A 22173-nucleotide genomic window follows, 5' to 3' on the forward strand; every position below is an offset into this window, starting at 1 on the left:
TCCTATCACCACACACACACACACACACACACACACACACACACCTACCGTATTTCCTATGATCTCTCTCTCTCACACACACACACCTACCCTCACACACACACACCCCTACCGTATTTCCTGTGATCTCTCACACACACACACACCTATCCTCACACACACACACACACACACCCCTACCGTATTTCCTATGATCTCTCTCTCTCACACCCCTACCGTATTTCCTATGATCTCTCTCTCTGTCTCTCTCTCACACACACACACACACACACACACACACCCCTACCGTATTTCCTATGATCTCTCTCTCACACACACAACACACACCCCCCTACCGTATTTCCTATGATCTCTCTCTCTCTCACACACACACACACACACACACACACACACACCTACCGTATTTCCTATGATCTCTCTCTCTCTCTCACACACACACCCCTACCGTATTTCCTATGATCTCTCTCTCACACACACAACACACACCTCCCTACCGTATTTCCTATGATCTCTCTCTCTTACACACACACACACACACCCCTACTTTTACGGGCCTAGAATGGGCAATACCGTACTTCCTGTATTATCTCACACACTATTCCCGGACATTTACGAGCGTGGACTGGGCAGTACCGTACTCCCTCTACTATCGCCCCCACACTGACGGGTCTGGACTGGGCAACCCTGGACATCCTCTGTTCTCTCTCTCACACACAACCCCTGCCTTCATGGGTACTACTGGGCAGTGCCGTACTTCCTCTACTGTCTCTCCTCCCTCCATCTGTCTCACACGCGCACTCCTACATTTACAGATCTGCAAATCGGGCTCACACACGCTGCGTTGACAGATCTGGAAATCGATTCGTCTCTGGTGACGTGAACTTTGAACGTGGTAGGGTCTTTTTCCTTACGGCGCACCTGACGAGGCAGGGGGTCCTCCGAAATACAGCCGTTTCAGGACTCACTCCCCCCGCCCCCCAGCACGATCTCCGGAACCTGACGGGAGATCACTCATCTAGTAACTCCCCTCGACCTCTGTGAAATACAGCAGGTAGCGACTTCCTGGGACGGAAACTTCTCTACCGCCCGCCGCCCGCCCCTCCCGGGCGCGGGCTGCCCCCCCTTTCCGGGCCGGAACCGAGGAGACAATGCCCAGGCAGGCCCCCTAGCGTTCTCGCGGCCAGCCCCGCAGGCCCGCCGGCAGCCCGGGACGCGGCCCGCACGCCTCCTCCGCCGGGAGCCCCCCGCCGCCCGGGCGACCCCTCGCGGCCCCGCCCCGCCCCGGCCCGGGCTCCCCGCGGAGGCGCCCGGCCGCCCCGCCCCCCCACCCGCGCGCGCGCCAACTCCCAGCTCGCGGCCCTGATTGGCCGCCGCATTCCCGCTTTCCTTCCCGAACCGCCATTTTGAAAATCTTGTTGACTCGGGGGAGCCGAGAGCGCGGCGCGAGCGTCACGCCAGAGAGCGGCCCGCGCGCCTCCTCCTCGGCGCTCGCCGCCGCCTCCCGGAGCGTCTTCGTGCCTTCGCGCGCCAGGCCCGCGGCGGCCGGCACCCGCGGTGAGGGCCGCGTCGGGGAGGGGGAGGCCGCGAGGGCGCCGCGGGCCCGCCCGCACCGCCGCGGCCATTTGGACGGCGGCCTGGGGCGGGGGAGGGGACGCGGGGCGGGCGGCCGGCGGCGGCGGCGGCGGCGGCGGCGCGGGCCCGGCGGAGGGAGGGGCGGCTCGGCGCCCGCGGCTTCCCGCCTCGGGGATGCCCGCAGCGGGAGGGAAGGCGCCCCCGGGGAGTGAGCGCGGCAGTCCCGGCCGCGGGGGGGAGGCAACTTGGAGGCCGGGTTTCCCGCGGCCCCCGGCTTCCTGGGGCCGTGAAGGGGCGGCCCCGTCGCGGGGGCCGCCCTGTCCCTGCCGCCGGGGTCGAGGGGACCGAGTGTGGCTTCTGGCCCGCCCGCAGGTCGGCAGCATGTCCTCCTCGGGCCCAGCTGCTGAGGGAGACGGAACCCCCGCCCAGCCCGCGTCCGAGAAGGAACCCGAAATGCCCGGCCGGAGAGACGAAAGTGAAGAGGAAGACGAAGACGACGAGGAAGAGGAGGAGGAGGAAGAGGAGGAAGAAAAAGGTGGGAGAAAGTCGCGTCCCTGGTGATGGGTTTCGCAGGAAACCGTTTTCTTGCCCCCCCCCCTTTTTTTTTTGGCTCCTGGAGTCCCCGAATCGGAGGATCTCTAGCGAGAAGGTCGGCGAGATTTATCCCTTCCTGGCGCTGAGCATTAGCAGAGAATTAACTTAGCGAATTCCAGTTGGTAGGAAACCGCCGTTCGGGTTTTATTTACGTGTTTGGAGGTGCGGTTGACTTGGCGGCCGTCAGTCTGCGTTCTTCACGTTTTCGTCATTTGACAGGACGTTTCTAAGTTTCAGATCTGCTTTTTAAGCCTCTGTTTTGGCAGCTTCTCAAGTCGCCAGGGTAGCTGCTTTTATTTTTCATCGCATTTAAGTACAGGTGTTTTGCCTTTGGAAGCCCTTGCGAGGGCTTCCGTGAAACCGCACATGAAGACGAGAAGTTGTTCACAGACGCCAGTCTTGGAAGTGGCCTGGCAACTTTTAGTGCCTCGGCCGAACTTCAGCACGGGCCCTCTGAAGGCTCGGGGGAGGTCACTTTCACGGGGAAGCACCAGCGGAAGCTGTTGCGACTTGAGAAAGTAGTTGAATACGAAAGCGGTGAGCTCTGAAAGCGCTCCGAAACTGGCGTGGGTTTTGGAGTTGCAGGAGAGTGCGGTTAGCCCTGATTTGCCTGGGGTCCGAAGCAAGAGCGCATCACTTTCTCCAGCGCGCACGGGGCAGGGCCACTTCCGGGTGTGCCAGCCTCCGAACGTGTTCTCCAGCCCCCTAGAAACCTAGATCACAGTTTTGAACGTGCTTTGATGACAAGAGCCCCGTCCAGGTTTCTTTCATAGGCGGCTCCAGCCAAACTTGGGAAGACGTTTGAAGGGTTCTTTCCAAACCCGGCTTTCACTGTCTATTTCTTTTAAGCCTCCACCAGCCCCTGGTCAGCATTTTATACTCACAATCTGGGTTGAGATTACACGGTATTGCCTTTTTGTTTGTTTGAAGTGGGAGGTGCTCTGAGATCAGAGCATTTCCACATTTAAGTACAGAAGCGGTGAGAAAAGATAGACATTATTTTTAAATCATTCACAGTACAGTAACTATAGAGATTGGCTGCAGTGTCTCAACTACTAGTCCAAAATTTTCTCAGTGGTCTCCGATTTTTTTGTTTGTTGTTTACTTTCTTTTTAAAGACCAAGTTTTTATACCACGAGGATGATGGATTCCTTTGTGTCAGGAAAAAAATTATAGAAATCATGTAAAAATACTACAGGTGGCTGATACAGTAATGCTTAGGGGACAGATGATCATTCAAAATGTCATTTTTTTCCCCCCAGAATTACCCCCAAGCAATTCTGTCGTTCTAATTGTTTATTGTTCTGTTTCCTTCCTTTCAGTTTTTTTGGAGCAACTAAAATTGTGAAGGTTTTTATCCCAGTTAGCCCTGAAAATGTAATTCTACTACTGAGGCATCTCAGAAACAAGGTGGTGGAGTCCTTGGTGCCAGAGGAAGGTGGACTTGACTGGGGTGGGGAAGGGGCTGGTATAAAAGATGACTCTTAGGTTTCTGTCTTTGGCAGCGGAGCTGACAATATTACCTTTACTGAAAAACAGAATTCACAAAAGTGAGTGAGTGTGGAGAGGATTAGGACTTCTGTCTTGAATGCACAGGCTTGGGTACGCGTAGGACCTGAAGTAGCGCTGTCCACTTGGCGGCTCTCAGTGGATTTGAAGCTCAGGAGAAAGCTCTGGACTGGAGATCAGGAGAGTCATTAGCTTATAGGTGGTAATCAGAGGCAAGCAGATGTTCACATCAGGGTTTAAGCATCAGGTTGACAGGGATTGCTTTAGTGTGCGTTTCCTTCACTCTACACACCATTGCCAGAATATACCTGCTGGAGTCCCTTTATCCTTACTAATTTTTTCTGCGCAAAACCTTAAATCTCCAGATCTTTCAAAGCCACTTCCAATGTTTGGCTTTTATTTGTACCTTTCCTAAGGTGTTCATCATCTTCTCCATGGAGTATATTTGTGACCAAACACCAGTAGACATGATGTCTTTCAGGATATTTAGTGTCTTTTTTTTTTTATATTCCAAAACGTATAATTTTGTGTCTTGCCAACAGAATGTTTAACCCAGAATTTAACAATAAGTCATAAATCCTTTAAAACAAATAGCCTCAAATGAAGGTATTAATAGGGGAAGAGTAAATGTATTATTTTTATTAAAGTCTATCAATACCTAAAAACAATAAAGTGTACATTATAAATATAGATACAAAATAAGTAGATCAAACCTGGAAACGCTTAGCTGGAAGTTATTTTTAAAAGTCTATCAATGGAAACAAGCCATACATTTGTTAACAGGATATTTAGTGTCTTAATCATCTCTTCATTCTCCCCTTAGTATCTAGTGCGGCTTTGCACAAAACAGGTGTGTTCAGCTGAATGCGTGAAAGAACGTTCAGTGTCCTCTTTTTTATCTGAATTTGTCTCAGTGGGTGTAAATCATTTTAGAAATTTAAGTTTACTGGTTTAAGTTTTTAATCCATTTTTTTAAGTGTTTATTTTGAGAGAGAGAATGCAAGAACATGGGGGAGGGGCAAGGAGAAAGACTAGTAGAGAATCGTAGGGCTGAGGAGCCCTACTTGGGGCCCAATCTCAGGAACCATGAAATTATGACCCAAGCCAAAATCAAGAGTCAGACGCTTTAATCAAGCACCCAGGAGCCCCTCTGGCCTTTTTTTCTTTCTTTCTTTCTTTTTTTTAAGCAGACCACACCACAAAGTTTAACTTTTTTTTAGAATGATTTATGACCATTTACTGAATTTTCAGTCAGTTGCAATAAATGTGAACTTGTATAATTTTACCCTATTTATAGCAAAATTAGGCTGCTCTGCCTTAGCTAAGGTCCTTGTTTTTCTATCATCAGCTTACTGAATTATTGCTTTTCTTTGTGTGTTTTTGAAAGTTCTTATAATCTTAGTCTAAGGTAGCTATTAGATGATGTACCATAAACTAAATTGCAGTCAACAGAATTAGGTCTAATCAGAGAAGTCTTAGTGAGGAGGGCCTTGGTGATTGTTCCCAGTGACTGGACTTTCATTAGTAATAATTGTAGTTGAGTAAAAGCTTTTTTCTTTCTGATTTTTTTAAAAAAATTTTAAATGTTTTATTTATTTCTGAGAGAGAGAGGCAGCGTGAGCAGGTGAGGGTCAGAGAGAGAGGGAGACACAGTATCTGAAACAGGCTCCAGGCTCTGAGCTGTCAGCACAGAGCCTGATGCAGGGCTTGGACCCACAAACCATGAGATCATGACCTGAGCTGATGTCGGATGCTTAAATAAGACACCCAGGCGCCCCCTGATTTATTTTTTTTTTAAACTGGATCCCTTGTGATGTTGCCAGGAAAACAAAATGTCACCCTCAAAAAAGACTTAAGTGATGTTGTTAACTTACTATTTTTCATCTCTCCTTTGCCTCTCAAAATCATGCTCAGGAGAAGAATAAAGTATTAGAGATTTCTGCAGTTTTTTTCCGTATATGTTTATCCAATAAAGTCAATGTGTTGTTTAAGCTTCTAGTTATTTAAGAAGTGTTAAATTAATTTCTAGAAAAGAGTCTGATCGTGGAAGGCAAGAGGGAAAAGAAAAAAGTGGAGAGGTTGACCATGCAAGTCTCTTCCTTACAGAGAGAGCCATTTACAATTGCACAAGGTAAGTTTATTCTGTTCACTCAACAGTAAAAATGTTTAAACATCAAAATGATGGTCAGGAGTGCTCAGTTTTTAGTGTTTACTAAGTATATATTATTGGTATAATTTCATTTAGTTTGCCTTTTTCAGTGAACACTATATATAAATTACGCTGTAAAAATAACCATCATTAAAATAATTTTTTAAATCTGTTAACATATAACACTACTTAACTTTAATGATTGCGGTGTTTTTTTTTTTTTACCTAGGAAAGGGACAGAAACTTTGTGAAATTGAAAGGATACATTTCTTCCTGAGTAAAAAGAAAACGGATGAACTTCGAAATCTACATAAACTACTTTACAACAGACCAGGCACAGTTAAGACCTTTCGTATTTTTTGTCTTTAATCTAGTAACATATTTACGTATTAAAATACTTCACAAAAGAAACATATAATTTTAGTTCTCAAAGGATTTCGGCAGTCAGCTAGTTCAGTTTCTGTACCATACAAATGAATAGACTGAAACACACTTGTTCAGTGATTTATCACAGAATACGAAGGTAGACATTAGCAGTTAGGATTGTAATATCCAGGCTTTGTACTGTAGGTTTTATGCCGTACTAAAATTTTAAATTGTGGTAATTTTAGCGATCTTTAAGTGTATTAGAAGAAATTTGTTTGTCAGATGTTTCTAGCTATTCAGAAAAAAATGATACAGTTTAATTGTATCTCATTTGGAGCAAATATCTGATAAATTAGGTGGTAGTTCTTTGGGGACTTGTTAGAACAAGTCAGTATTTCATATAATTGAGGAAACTTTGCTTTGGGTTTTCCATTGACAAAGTGAAGTTTGATCTTAGAATCTTGTGTGTTATCTCATTTGATCCTCACTACAATCTCATTTACACAAGACTTATTGCTAAACTGTATTAACTTTTGGATTTTGGAAGTCTTCTGTTCTTTTCAAAGAATAAAATCCATGACTCTGATACGGGAAATATTACTAGTAATTTATATTACTTGAGGAAAGGATCTTTTTTTAAGAAGTGACTTTCCACATCCCCCCATAATACTGTCAGATAACAGTTGTGGTTCCGTAATTGCCAGGAAAAATTCCCAGATGGAAATTTATTCAATTCAAATTGTTATTTTTAAATAATTAAATTTGTAAGCCTTTTATAATGCTAATATTTGAGTGACAAAATACTATTTTCAGTTGTGAGTAAGAAATGTTGAATAAACCAGTATTGTAACTGGAAGACAGATTTGAAAATACAGATGTTGGCTTTGAATTTTTTCTTATGTACATTATTGGGTAATAAATAGCATTAATAATAAAGGAAACATTTTCAGGTGTCCTCATTAAAGAAGAATGTGGGTCAGTTCAGTGGTTTTCCATTTGAAAAAGGAAGTGTCCAATATAAAAAGAAGGAGGAAATGTTGAAAAAGTAAGTTATTTTAATAAGTATTGTGTTTTGATCAATATGTTTTAAGTTATTTAAAAAAAATTTTTTTTTAATGTTTTATTTATTTCTAGGAGAGAGAGAGACAGCGTGAGCAGGGGAGGGTCAGAGAGAGAGGGAGTCACAGACTCCGAAATAGGCTCCAGGCTCTGAGCTGGCAGTCAGCACAGAGCCCGACGCGGGGCTCGAACCCACGAACCGCGAGATCATGACCTAAGCGAAAGTCGGACGCTTAACCGACTAAGCCACCCAGGCACCCCTTAAGTTAATTTTTAAACATTTAAATATGACCATCCAAACATTTTTAGTAGACTGCTAATGCTTTTCTCTTAATGCCAAGATCTGACTTTTCTTCATACCTATTAAGGTGAGATGTTCATTACTTTCCAGTAAGTGGTTACTGTTAAGATTATTGAAAACTCAAAATAAAAAAATGCTTCTATTTCTTAGAAGAACAGCATCCGCAAGTAAGTCATTCAGACAGTTCAAAATGCAAGTTCAGGGGGATATAGTGAGAAGTCCACCACCCTCCCCCACTCTTATCCCTTGCCAGCTGTTTTGATCTCCCAGCTTCCAGGTACCATTTAAACTATTTTGAAAATAATGAATTTGGTGAAACCGTGTTCTTCCCCATAATGCAAGCAAGATGATACATTCTTTTTTTTTAAATATTTTTATTTATTTCTAGGAGAGAGAGAGAGAGACAGTGTGAGCAGGGGAGGATCAGAGAGAGAGGGAGTCACAGACTGAAACAGGCTGCAGGCTCTGAGCTGGCAGTCAGCACAGAGCCCAACGCGGGGCTCGAACCCACGAACCGAGAGATCATGACCTAAGCGAAAGTCGGACGCTTAACCGACTCAGCCACCCAGGCGCCCCAAGATGATACATTCTTAAGAGCTTTTGTTTATTAAATCCTTTACAGTTTAAAGTTGTAAATAATAGAGATGACTGTTCCTTCATCACAGTAGGAGTGTGGAAAATGTAGTATTTAATCACCAACCATGTTTGGCCCCATAGCTCAGGGGTGAGAGCACTGGTCTTATAATCACCACCAGAGAAGTTGAGTCCATGAATTTTATGGCAACTTCTTACATTATTTTCTAGTGAATTGACTTAGTTTATTCGTTTACTACCTTTAAAACTTAATTGACAGAGGTGCCTGGGTGGCTCAGTCGGTTGTGTCCAACTGTTGATTTCAGCCCAGGTCATGATCTCCTGGTTCAGGGGTTCAGCCCATCTCCAGCCCTGAGTTGGGCTTTGCACTGATCCCTCAGAGCCTGCTTGAGGTTCTCCTTTCTCCTTCTCTGCCCTTTCCTGCTTTCCTGCATGCCCTCTCTTTTCTCTCTCTCTCTCTCTCTCTCTCTCCTCCCCTTCCCCCCCTCAATAAATAAACTGTAAAAAAAATGTTTTAAAGCTTAACTGGTAAATGGTGTTTTCAGTTTATTAATAATCTCATCTGGTTGTATTTTGTACATTAGTCAAGATTATTAGGAAAGTATTTTTTATTATTCTTTTCAGGCAAGTACTTTTTATATTCAGAGAAACATTGGATATGCTACTTTTTTTAAAAAAAATTTCTTTGAGAAAGAGTAGGGGAGGGGCAGAAAGAATGAGAGTGAATCCCAAGCAGGCTCCGTGCTGTTAGCGCAGATCTCAGCACTCTGAGATCATGACCTGAGCTGAAATCAAGAGTCAGACACTTAACGGACTGAGCCACTCAGGTGCCATTGGATGCCCTTTTTTTATTTTTTATTTTTTTAAATCTTTGAGAGAAACAGAGCATGAGCAGGTGAGAGGCCGAGACTGGGAGAGACAGATTCTGAAGACAGGTTCTGAGCTGTCGGCACAGAGCAGGACAGTGGAGCTTGAACCCACAAACTCTGAGATCATGACCTGAGTGCAAGTCAGACACTTAACTGACTGAGCCACCCAGGTGCCCCCCGGCCACTTTTTTTTTTTTTTTAATGTTTGTACCTGAGCCAGTTTGGTTAGCTATTGCCTTTATCTTGTAGAGAATGTTTATGAACTTTGCTACGTAACAAATTTGGTTTCTTTCATTTTCTGTTTTAGATTTAGAAATGCCATGTTAAAGAGCATCTGCGAGGTTCTTGATTTGGAGAGATCAGGTGTAAATAGTGAACTGGTGAAGAGGATCTTGAATTTCTTAATGCATCCAAAGCCTTCTGGCAAAGTGAGGACCAATTTTTACTATTTTAATAATCAATTATAGCCTCTCTTTCCTTTCTCTTTTTATGGAATAATTTAGTTTGTTAGTAGCATTGCTTGTCAGCATTCGGTAGTATTTTCTGCATTCAAAGAACATGCCTCTGTTGACATACCTGCAACAGTTTCATGATAGAAATAACATAGACATACAGACCTATCTTATCAGATACAAAAGATAGAAGATTAAGAGAAATAATTATTAACTAAGTTAATATCAAATGGACAGAAATACAAACTAAGTATCCAGGGTTTTATATCTAGAAGGCACTGGAAGAACAGAAACAGGTTGAGTCGAGGGTGAGGCGGTTAGGCTGGTAGGGAAGGTATGCAACCTTCATCGAGGTCAGGAAAGATAAGATGGGTGGATAGTAGAGCTGGGTATTTTCTAGATAATTGGAATAAGGCTATGAAAATAGAACATTAAAAAAACCTCTTGCAAGTTTCTTGGATTGGGTTTCCAGAGTCAGAGCTGAATATGGAAGTAAAATGGCCTTATACTTTGCCCCACTCTTCCTAAAATTCAGATTAAGTTTGCCCTAATTGTTTAACATGACTTATTACCAACTTCCAGTGTCTATTAAAGTATTACTTACCTTACCTTCCACTTTTAGTGTAAGTCAGTCAGTAAATATTCTTATTTTGATAGCAAAGAAACTGGGAAAAATTCTAGAGGACCTAGGAGTTCAAGGGAACACCATCGGTGAAGGGAGAGGGCATAAAGATTAGGAACCAGAAGATGATTCTGGTTTTATTTTTTCTTGGTATAATTTACCATTAGCTGGAGAAAGGCAGATAAAGGATATTTTTGTCAATTGTCATACAGCTATATATCCTAGGGCTATGGTGGATTTTGTTTTCAGGTGTGTGTGTGTGTTGAGTTTGATTAAAGACGAGAGATGCCCTATTTTTTTAAATTTTACTGTGGACAGACCTCTACTTAAGAATTTCATGTGACAAATTGAATACCGTTTTCGCAGACGCCATTAAGTTGTTGTTTAAGTTATGAGGGATATGTTTATATTCTTTTACTCAATGATTTTTAAATGTGTTGGTTTTAAAATCCATTTACCCTCTTAAAAATTAATGAGGACTCCAGAAGTTTTATGTAGGTTATTTTGATATTTACTGTATTGTAGGATAAAACTGAAAAATTTGTAAATAACAGCCTAATACAGGTTAACAAAAGTGATGTATTATATGAAAAATATACTTTCAACAAAATTAGAGAATGGTATTGTTTTATATTTCTGCAAGTCTATTCATGTCTGGCATAAAAGACTGCTGTACTGTCATTTAGCTCTGCATTTCAATCAATCGCACATCGTTTTGAAGTATGTAAAGAAGATCCAGCCTCACCCGTATGTAGTTAGAGAAAAGAATATCTTTTTTTTTTGTAAACATTTTTTTAATGTTTGTTTATTTTCGAGAGACAGAGAGACAGAATGGGAGTGGGGCAGGGGCAGAGAGAGAGAGAGGGAGACACAGAATCTGAAGCAGGCTCTGGGCTCTGAGCTATCAGCACAGAGCCCAACACGGGGCTCAAACCCACGGGCTGTGAGATCATGACCTGAGCCCAAGTCGGAGGCTTAACAGACTGAGCCACCTAGTCGCCCCAAGAAAAGAATATCTTTAAAAACCTTGAGGTAATTATTTGATATTCACCTCTGATGGACCACCAGAACTCCACAGTTGTAGTTTGTTAACGGTTAGCTGTAATGTGGTCTCTGAAACCAACATTCACCGTTTGGAAATTACTGGCTTTTAAATTGTGCAGATCTTCCAAATGTTGGCACGTTTCCATTAAACACTGTCAAAAAGTCATTAATTAATAAAATCACTGTCTCGTCAGAAAACCCTTTAAGTGTTAGGAGGCTGTTAAGCTCATGGTGATGGATGTGAATTTTCCATGTGAAGTTTTCAAATTTATTATTGGCAATAAATACCATCAGTTATTTTCCTTGCAGTGACAGGCTCACGTTCATTTTGAGAACATGTCTTTTCAATACCTAAGTCTGAAAAGGCCTACTTTGACGGTTCTTTTACAAATGGTGTTTCATGAAAAAGGTAGCTGGCTCAGCTCCCAGCTCAATTGTGCAAGTGCTTTTTCTTGAGAAAATCAGTGAAGTTCAGTATGTGGCAAAAGTGTTTGAGGTGTACCTCCCATTTTGTTACACAGAGATCATAAGGACATGTCCTTAGAGGTTAAGAGTTAACATCATTAGTATTTATTGCTTCATCAAAGACATTCTTAAAGGAACGCCTTTTCTTTTCACTTCTAGTGCGTGCTTATGAGGAAGATAATGACTCCTAGCACAGTTTGCCTCCTCTGCCTTGATTAGTACTAAAGTGCCAGCAATTGTACAGCCACCTTTGTTTTTGCAGTCAGGACACATGTGAACACTGTGAAGAGAGAAAATAAATAATGTCTTGGTATTATTATGAAAATAGTTTTGACCCTGTGAGTTTCGAAAAAGGTCTCAGGAAACCTTATGATCCATGAACGGTATTTTGAGAGCTAAGTTCTTATGGAATCTAACTCATACCCACTTTTTATATCTGCTTCTGTGATGATTACTCCTTAATCTATTGATAACAATCTCAGGTTACTTTCTGTACTACCCTACATTTTTGTCATTTAAGAAAAACACTGCAAACTCATTAGTATTAATTTTTCCTCCCATAGTAATAAAATTATTGAATTAACATTGTTTTACTACCTTTTTTTTTTTTGTACTTTGATTATTTTTCGGATTTTGTTTCCAAAAAGGGATGATGCTATTGACACTGGATTCTGGTTAAGGTTTACCTATTTTTAGGACCAATAATAGGAAAGCTCTAAAACATATATTGCTGCTGCTTTATTTTTGGAAGTTGCAGTTTCTTGATTGGTTACTTGAACGATACAACATTCTTTCACTTTCCTGTGTAGATTATCCTGTACCTATCAAGTCCTCTCATTACTAATTCCTTATATAGATTATATTCTTAATGCTTGTATCTGGTTCCTGCACTGAGATAGAAAGGGGTACCACACTTTTCTAATGTAGTTAAGTCCTGGATTTCATTAATAGGGAGAGTTTAAACATTGAGAGTCACGTTTTCTCCAGTGAGCTTGAAGAATTTAGCCAAATGGATTTGGTTCCTGGTACTAATTGGCAATAGTAACAGGTCACATAACAAGGATATCTATATACATTCAAGAAAGCTTTTTTATAGAAGCTTACAGAGAACCCCCTCTGAGAAATATCGTTGGTGTACTAACTAAAAATTTCTGAGCTTACAATTTCTGAACAGACTTGGCTGTAGCCCTGTCTGTCTTTAGGAAGAGTAGGTTGTTTGGGCAGCTAGAGGGTATCTTCTGGGCTGTACATAGCCTGAGAACAGAACGTACATAAAACAGCCACCTTATTCTTAATTTTTGTGCAGGCAATGGTGACCCCTAAGACCGGAAGTTTCTAGGAGAGAAAAAGCTGTGGTTCTGCCAGCTTCATGAAAGACTGTGTCCACAGTTACCACTAACATTTATACAGCTGTGTATCATAAGGCTATGTTCTGGTATTTTTCTCATGATTTCTGCTTATTGCAGAAAGTAACAGGCAAAAATAAAAACAAGATACCTGTAATTTTGGAAATAATTTTAATTCTTCAGTGTATATCTTTTCAGATCTTTTATGCAAGATTTTATGGTTTTCAATTTTAGAAGTTAGCAAATACTCCCCTAAGAAAGCATTTAAGAATTAAATTTGCTGATTAATATGATCAAACTGTTTCTTCACATGGTCTCTGCTTTTTAAATATGAGTGGTTTAATTGAATATCAAAATAATAGTGATACACGTATTTTGTGATTCTTAATTAGTTTCATAATTAACATACCCAACACTAATTGCATATTTAGAGTCAATGAGAATATTATCCTGACATTAGTGAAAGTAGAGCCCAGAGGTAATATGAATATAAACTATATAGTTCATAAACTCAAGATGTGTAAGGTGAGGTTTTATTTCCTTTACAGATGGTTCCAGTCCTTTGTAAGATCCCCTGAAGCAAGAGGCTCCTCTGGCATTGACATTAATGCTTATAGGAGTGAACTAAACTATAAGTGTAACTCAAAATATTGCCCTTGACAACATGTACATAACTTGGAGCTTAATCCAGTGTGTATTTGGGCTTCTAATCTCAAGTCCGAATACAGAGTATATATTTTAGCATTAGTGAAAGTCTTGCCTAGGTGTGAGAACACAAATGAAGGGCTATTGGTATACCATTCAGACAGAAAGATTTACATGATTCATTAAAGATGAATTGTTCTCCATAAAGCTAAGTTTGGCAATACTTCTTGAGATAGGATCAAGAAGAAGAATTGGGTTGAGAAGTAGTTATCAAAAGTGATTCACTTGGAAATATAATTGCCCATCGTTGTTATCTTTATTGTATATAGCCATTGCCAAAATCTAAAAAAACTTCTAGCAAAGGCAACAAAAAGGAACGGAACAGTTCTGGAATGGCCAGGAAAGCTAAGCGAACCAAATGTCCTGAAATTCTGTCAGATGAATCCAGCAGTGATGAAGATGAAAAGAAAAACAAGGAAGAGTCCTCCGATGAGGAAGATAAAGAAAGTGAAGAGGAGGTAAAATGTTGGGTGTTTGTGGGTGTTTTCTCATTTCTTTTCATGGGAGAGTTAAATATTCCTGTTATGATACAGCCACAAAACAGATTCTAGAAACTGTCTACCATGTTGGTTGTTTTTAATTCCAAAGACACAGAAATCGTTCAGTACAAATTCTTTCTTTCCCTTATGGAGCTTTTGGCTTTATGGCCATGTGAGAACTCGGGGGTTGGAAGAGTTGAGCTGGACCTTGAAGATTAGAGTAGTTCATTGGGAAGTGGAAGTGTGTGCACTGAGCCATTTTATTCTGTTTTACATAGAAAGCAAGGGGTTTAAGGACCACCAGTTTTTCTCAACCCAGTAGGGATAATTTAATGAGAATAACAGCATTTGAGGTTTATTTGGTAGGTGGGCCAGTTTAGTATCACCTAGGAATGGCTGCCATTTTCTTTTACTTGGGAATATCAATAAAATTTTGAGAATACTGAGTTTCCTAAGTGAAACTTGAGGAAGAGGAGAGCTCTGAACCGTTTAAAAAGTTAGCTTTATACCCTTTCCTTGATATGTAACTTCAGTCAAGAAAGTGACTTCTTATTACTGCTAAAGTTTTGGTAGAGACCCTTTTTTAACTTTGTTTTGGTGTCCCCTTCGGTGGTCAGAATTTGCTCTGTAAGTTGGGTCAACTACCTTGTCTTAGGGACTGGATTAATTGGCTTGACTTTTTGGGCCAAGATGATTCTTTGTTGTGGAGGGCAGTCTTGTGCTTTATAGTATGTTTACCCACTAGAGGACAGGAGCACACCTCTCCCCTCCCCCCCAACTTCTAGTTGTGAAAAACAAAATTGTCTACAGACATTGCCAAGTGTCCCTACAGATGGGGGAGAGGGGCGGGGGCAGGGGACCACCTCTAGTTGATAACTACTGGATTAGAAGGACTAAAGATAAGATGAACTCTGAATGTGTATTTGGTTTTAGGTACTTAAAATCCACGATTGTTTCAGTGTTAAATTTTGTAAAGACTTCTATAAAGCTAAGTATCAAATGCTTCATAAGTTAAAAGAGAATATTACAAATCTAGCAGGTGTTTCATAATATATTTTTGGTGTGAAGGAAGATGAGTAATCTTAGCCCTAAGGGTTTTATGGAATAGATTTTTAAGGACATTAGGAGGGAAATGCATTTGTTTATGTGTGACTCTAGAATAATAGCACTTTTGCGTTAATAGTATTCTTCAACAAATTTTGGGGTTATGCCTACATGTATTCGCTATGCTTCCTAAAATCTTTAAAAAATAAAAAAAAGTTATGTTATTTAGTTTTTGAGAGAGAAACAGAACATGAGTGGCGGAGGGGCAGAGAGAGAGGGAGACACCATTGGAAGCAGGCTCCAGGCTCTGAGCTGTCAGCACAGAGCCTGATGCAGGGCTCGAACTCATGGGCCGTAAGATCATGACCTGAGCCAAAGTCAGACACTCAACCGACGGAGCCACCCAGGCACCCCTCTAAAACCTTTTTAAGGGCAGAGTTGAAGGAAGAAAATTTGTTATAGAATATAAACATTGAATTTTTCCATAGAGGCATAGGATTATGAGTGTGAGCTCTGGAAACTATCTGGGTACAAATCCCAGCTCTACCTTCGAGAATGATTTTGGGCAGATTACTTATAAACTCTATACCTCAGCTTCTCATCTGTAATACAGGTGTGATGACAGTACCAGTCTTAAAGGGTTGTATTCAATGATTTTATTTAAAGTACGTAAGAGCAGTGCTTGGCATGGGTACTATGTGTAAGTATTAGGTGGTACTGTTACTATTAGTATTGAGATGACCTTTTGTCGTAAAATTTCTAAATCCAGTGATCCTGTCATTTAATGACTAAGGTGTGGGTTAAAAAGTGAAGGTATTTTAGGGATGCCTGGGTGGCTCAGTCGGTTAAGCATTGACTTCGGCTCAGGTCATGATCTCACGGTCCATGAATTCGAGCCCCATGTTGGGCTCTGTGCTGACAGCTCAGAGCCTGGAGCCTGCTTCGGATTCTGTGTCTCCCTCTCTGCCCCGGCCCCGCTCAAGTTCTGTCTCTGTCTCAAAAATAAATAAACATTAAAAAAAATTTATTAAAAAAAAGATATTTTATACTCATTTTTACTTGTTTTCCGGATTACTGTCTCATTTATCCAAATAGAATTCCTTGAATCTTGTGAATATAAATGACCCCTGATTGATTTGTAATGATACTGGTTCCTGGATAATGATCACAAGTGGAACTGTCCTTATTATAAATCAGAGTTTTTCTACAGTGCCATTAAAAAAGGCCTTTGTGCTAGAAACCCAGGCTAAATGGTGAAAACTCATGTAGAAGAAAAAAGTAACAAACTTCATAAAGTACAGTCCAATAGAATCTGGACTGAGAATTGCTTTTTTTTTTTTTTTTAATTTTTTTTTCTTTTTCTGATAAGTCTCCCTCCAACAACCAGAGTAATTATTCATTGCTTTAAAAGATATTTCAGATTTAGGACTATACTCCTTAAAAACTTTATTACTGATTATGTTCCTATGAAAGGCTCTTCTTGCCTTTGAAAGGTAAGTACTAACAAGAGGAATAGTATTTCTATGGTAACTGTGTTTTCCCTTACTCTTTAATTTTTTTGAGGACTAAGTTAAGTAGCAACTTTGTTAGGGACTTCATAAGAGGAAGTATTTTTGATTATTACTATGAAAGAATCTCTTTTTTAAGAGGCCATAAAGAAGATTTACAGGTTATTTAGAAAAGTTGTGTACTGCCTGTAGATAGAATTATTTTGCAGATTCTTTTCATAGAAGATTACTAAGTTAATATTATTTATTGTTTGTTTCTTGAGACAGATTTTTCTTTGTTAAATAAAAGTCTTATCCCCTGTTTACATTAGATTCTTGGAATAAATAACTATGAACGTGGGTAGATTAATCTTACCTTTTGTTTCCTCTGTAAATTGAGGGCTTTGGACTGTATAATTTACATCATGTTGCTAAAGTTAGAACTCTTACGTAGACAGAAATCCAGTTACAGTTGTCCGTTGACTATGTGAGGTTGAGTGGTAGTCATCTGCTCGTTTTCATATTTAGCTGTGTGGAAGACTAGGATATTTAAAAGTAAGTTTATTATTTCTTAAATGTAGGATTGAAGTCACTGAAAACCACATGGTTGAAACAGAAGTGGCAGGGTTTTTTTTGTTTTTGTTTTTTTTAGGGTTTTGTTTTTTTTTTTTTTTTTAGTTTTTTATAAGAAAATGTGTCATACTTAATCATGTTAGCCAATAATTGCTAAAACATTTTGTTAGAGGTTCTCTGTACCTGTAGCTCTATTTTTGTGATAGGCAGTGAGTGCATGGTTCACAATGGTTTTTAATCCTTAACTCAAGCAAGTTGCTCTTTCTTTCCAAGAGTGACTTGGGTAATAATTCCTTTATAAAAGAGCCATTTGAAACCTTTATCATCTTGGTTCATGAACATTTGCTTAATTAAGGCAGTAGAAGGAGAGCAGTTTAGAATTAGGAAATTTGTAGATAAAGTTTCTTAAAAATGAGGGAATAAGAAAATGACAGGGTTAATTCTTTTCTATAAACTTACTCTGAAAATCATGTGGTTCCCATATTGGATTAGCATCTTTTGGGGAAGACTGCTAAAATGAGCCAGTGAGATTAAACCATGCTTAGGTATGCCATTTACCACGAGTGTTAGACCTTTGGCACAGAGCAGTTGTTGCAGAGGCCCTGCTGCCCACACTGGAAAAAACCGTTCTCATGATCTCTTAGACCCTTAAAAGCATACTTGATGTTTTTAAATTTTATTCTAATACATCTTCAGTTTTTGTTTCTTAGTGTTTCTATAACACCTTCTTATCGCTAGAAATGTCTACAGCAAACTGAATTATTGGTATTTAGAATTAATCTGAATCTTCCCATACATATCAGGAATGTCTTCAATTGTGAATGCTTAAAAACCTTACTAGTGATGTCCAAAAGAGGAACTCCTTTTTCTTTCGTGACAAGAAATCCACAGACAGGCAATTTGGGGCCAGTACAGCAGCCAAGAAAGGTTATCAAGAATTTGAGTGTCCTCTTCCTCAGCCACCATCTTCATAAGTGGCCCTTAACCTCCTGATCACAAGATGGTAGCTTTACCTTAAGTCATTGAATTCCTGTTGCAGATACAGAAGAGCAGAGAGCTTTTCTTCTAGTAATGTTTCACTTTGATTTTTTCTTTTTTTTCCCCTGAAAGGATGCTTTTTACCAAAGATCTCTGTGTTCATTGCCTTGGCCAGAACTTTGTTACTTCTCTACCTCTAAGGGCAAGGGAAGCTGTGAGATGCACGTGTTAGCTTTCCTGTGTCTGTGGGGGAAGGAGCCATCCTACAGGGTCAGCCAGATCAGAAAAACTTTCAGTTCTAGTTTTTGGTAAACTCCTATATTTGGACCATTCAGGGAATTATTTGGTAGTAGTAGGAGGGTGAATGTGAAAGTTCTGTTAGTCCTTAATTGTGTTCTAAAAAATAAGACTCCCCCCATCATAATTTGATCAGAGGAATTACAGATCCATATAAACTATTGAAATCTTTCATTGGAAGGCAAAGCTAATAGTCACCATAATAAAATCTTAAACCTGCTTTCATAATCTTTTGTGAACTATACTGAGGCTTGCACATTCTTTACTCTTGGCACTCTTGAGGTTTCTCAGCCAAGTTGTTAAAAGAATAGTGTATTTTAAGCTAATTTTTATTTTGTTCATCTGTTCACCCAGTACAACCTTTCTGCTGTGAGGACAGGATTCTGGCTCTGTGACAGGCGTCTTTTTTGGAGACCCTCCTTCAAGAGCCCTGCTGCCTATAAGAGATAGGTAAGCCTTTTCTCCCAAGGGTTTTTTTTGCCTGCCTTCAAAAGTGCTGCGTCATTCCTCTGATTCTGTGCCTTCACGGTTATCAGAGATCATGGAAAACCCTCTTCAAATTTTTAAAAATTTGCATTATTACTCTTACAAATTTAGATTACAGTAAATGGTACTATCTGAAATTAATGGCAGCTGTTGATTTTTATGTGTTTCCCATTAGCACATCAAAACTTCCTACGATGCTAGATGGCTCTGATTGAACTACTCACAGCAGATTCAGAATAGCGAGCCAGAATCTTAATAAGTTCCAAGACAACTTGGACACTGGCCTTAATTTTTTAAAAAACTTAACCACCTTATTTCTCCCCATATATTTTGAATAAGACTCAAGTTTTAGCTCCTCTTTGATTAAATAGCTAAGTTAACTCTGGCTACCTCCAACATTTTTCCTTTGTAGTGACACATAATGTGTTTGCTATAATTACTAAGATTTTCAAAATATTTTAGGAGAGATTTTAAAGTAGAGGTTTCTCATGTTATCACATTATTCAGTTTAATAAATTGGGTATGTGCTAAGTGCTGTTGAGCTTCCAGAAAAATTTTTTACCCAAATGCCATTTGAATGGTACTTGATGTAGGATTCCAAAAGAAAGTGTCCTTATCTATTGCTGAGAGAAAGCTTTGGAGAAAAATGGCAGAAATACCCATTGAATTTGACTTTGGGACTTGAAAGGAAAGTTGTGAACAAAGATGGGGAGCACGAAAGTCCAGGGTACCTCTGACATACACACTTGTTTGTGTGCTTGTGGTCGGGTGATGTGTCCAAAAGTAGAGCAGTGAGGGCAGAAGCCAGACTAGAGAGTCCACGAGGTTGGGCGTTTTCATAGGAGTAGTTGAGGCATCATTCTCGCTTATTCAAAATGATTGCCTTATTCTACCTGAATTTTGACAAGTGTTTGGCTAGTAGGGGGAAAAAAGAGAGACCTGGTCTCTGTCTTCTAGAAACAGTCTGCCTGGGGAGAGGTACCACTCATTCAGTAAGTGTTTATTGGTAAATACTAGGAGACTCGCTGAAAGTTAGTTGTGTGCTGTGTACTTCACATCGGTGTGAGTCTTGACTCCCAGAGCCAGGATGATGTATCCTCCTCGTTGTGTACCTCACACGTCTGTGTGCATTTTGTTAGTGTTGAAGTACAGCTGACACAGTATTACATTTGTTTCAGGTGTGCTCTTTAAGTTTTTTTAATGTATTGTCCATATTACTGTTCCCAGAGCTGCTAGTTCATATGCTTCTATCATCAGATCTGTCTATAACGAACTGATTTAGATTCAAATTTGAATTTAAGCAATAGCCTTAGATAAGTATATATCCACTTCTGCTTCTAAAAACTTAACTAAAAGCTATTGACATAAATATAGAACTTGAGAAATTATCCTCTGATTAATTTATATACAGTTCCTGCCTTTTCCCTACGTATCTCCTCCAGTCACATATAATCTAGACTAGAAATGGCAAACTGTGTATGGCCTATAACACCAGATCCAGCCTCTGGCCCGTTTTTGTACAGCCTAGAAACTGAGGATGGTTTTTTTCCATTTTTGAAATTTGTTAAAAAATGAAAATTGTAACTGTAAGCACATATAGCCAAGCAAAACCCAAATTACTTATTCTCTGGCACTTTATAGAGAAAGCTTGGTGACAGAGTCAGACTGTAAATTTATCTTTTATCTTAGAAATTTATAACTAGGGGTGCCTGGGTGGCTTAGTCAGTTAAGTATCCAACTTTGGCTCAGGTCAGATCTTGCGGTGAGTCCAAGCCCTGTGTTGGGCTCTGTGCTGACATCTTGGAGCCTGTTTCAGATTCTTTGTTTCCCTCTCTCTGCCCCTCCCGTGCTCACATTCTATCTCTTTCTCAAAAATAAACGTTTAAAAAATAATAAAAAAGAAATTTATAACTAGGCGAGTCTGCTGAGACTTTAATAAGAAAACATAGGTGCACAGGCGTCACCCTTGAGTTTATCTAATGCTCTCTCTATCTCTCTCATATACAACCTATATACGTAAGTTGTGCCAGAAGACCGTTTTATTAAAAAAAATCAAGAAGCTTGGCTAACTGCTGTTAGTAGCAAGCATGTGGTCTTAGCAGGCAGAGCAATGCTAGTGAAACAGAACCTCGGGGCTGGAATAGATCCTTAACAGTTACCTAATTTCCAGAGACCTTTTCCCATCTTAATCTTCCAAGTTAATTATGTAGCACCTACAGAGTGCCAGTTCTAAGCCCTGCACTGGAGATCAAGAAACAAGTAAGACAAGGACTCTGTTCATCAGCTGGTAGAAAGGGAGAGGTCAAAGATGAGGAGGAAAAAAGTACAGCAGAGTATAACTTGAGAGCTAAGAAGGGTGGACAGGATCATTGGAAGCTCAGAAGATAAGAGTATTTACCTCTCTCTACAGACTTGTGGGGAGTGAAGATCCAGACAGGGAACCTTCATAGGAGGTAACAATTTGATCTGAGCCTTTAAAGGATGAACAAGAGAGGTTGGCAGAGTTAAAAATTTGGTGGAAAAAAAAAATTTTATACAAAACTGGATTACACCAAGGCCTGTCTTAGCTTTTAAGAAAAAAATCTAAAGAAATGCTCCTGGAGCCCTTACAAAGTTTGGAGGGTAAAGGCCAGAGATAGCCCTAGTACGGATTTGGTGATCCTTTGTTGCCATTTTGCATTTTCTGCTAACAATTTTTACTCTTTTTTCTCATTGGTAACATTTGTGTGAAATGGAAAAAGTTAAATTTAACAGTATAAATAGGTTAGGATCTCCCTGGCTTATTTTTGTCATTTCAGCTCTGGTTTAGATGCATAGGTACGTTTTCCATTTCTCTAAGCAAGTAATCTGTAGTAGGAGGAACTCTGGGCTTACCATGCCTCCAGCTCCTTACCTGTTGTAAGGTATAGGCCGTCTTGACTGCTCAGATACACTTTCCTCATTTGTAATGAAATCAACTGTTTTCTTGGATTTTTTTTTTTTTTGCTTTTTTTTTTTAAAGCTCATATAAGATAGTGTATGTGGAACCAATACTATACAAATGCCTTTTTCTTTTTCCTTTTAATTATATTTTAACCATATCTTGGGTTCAGAGTATAGGTAAACCAGATCCCTTGCAAGTAATACAGAGATGAATGTGACAAATACTTCATTGGCTGCTTTATGTCAAACAATTTTTTTTT

At 40.2% G+C, this 22173-nt stretch overlaps 1 protein-coding gene across 2 annotated transcripts in view; it reads left to right on the forward strand.

Annotated features, from left to right (window-relative positions):
- Positions 1-1377: 1377 nt before the first annotated feature.
- Positions 1378-22173, forward strand: part of DEK (DEK proto-oncogene) — a 30739-nt gene continuing 9943 nt past the window's right edge. The window contains exons 1-7 of one of the 2 annotated variants that reach the window (XM_039248584.1): positions 1378-1554; positions 1945-2107; positions 5705-5806; positions 6054-6163; positions 7141-7235; positions 9321-9441; positions 13917-14105. In XM_039248584.1, coding sequence (XP_039104515.1) covers positions 1954-2107; positions 5705-5806; positions 6054-6163; positions 7141-7235; positions 9321-9441; positions 13917-14105 — 771 coding nt within the window. In that variant the 5' untranslated portion in view covers positions 1378-1554; positions 1945-1953. Of the gene's footprint in view, positions 1555-1696; positions 2108-5704; positions 5807-6053; positions 6164-7140; positions 7236-9320; positions 9442-13916; positions 14106-22173 lie in introns of those variants that run through there. The other variant, XM_039248583.1, reaches the window with a different exon arrangement.

This window comes from Hyaena hyaena, unplaced genomic scaffold, assembly GCF_003009895.1.
Source record: "Hyaena hyaena isolate Hyena2069 unplaced genomic scaffold, ASM300989v1 scaffold_313, whole genome shotgun sequence".
NCBI classification, from domain to species: domain Eukaryota; kingdom Metazoa; phylum Chordata; class Mammalia; order Carnivora; family Hyaenidae; genus Hyaena; species Hyaena hyaena.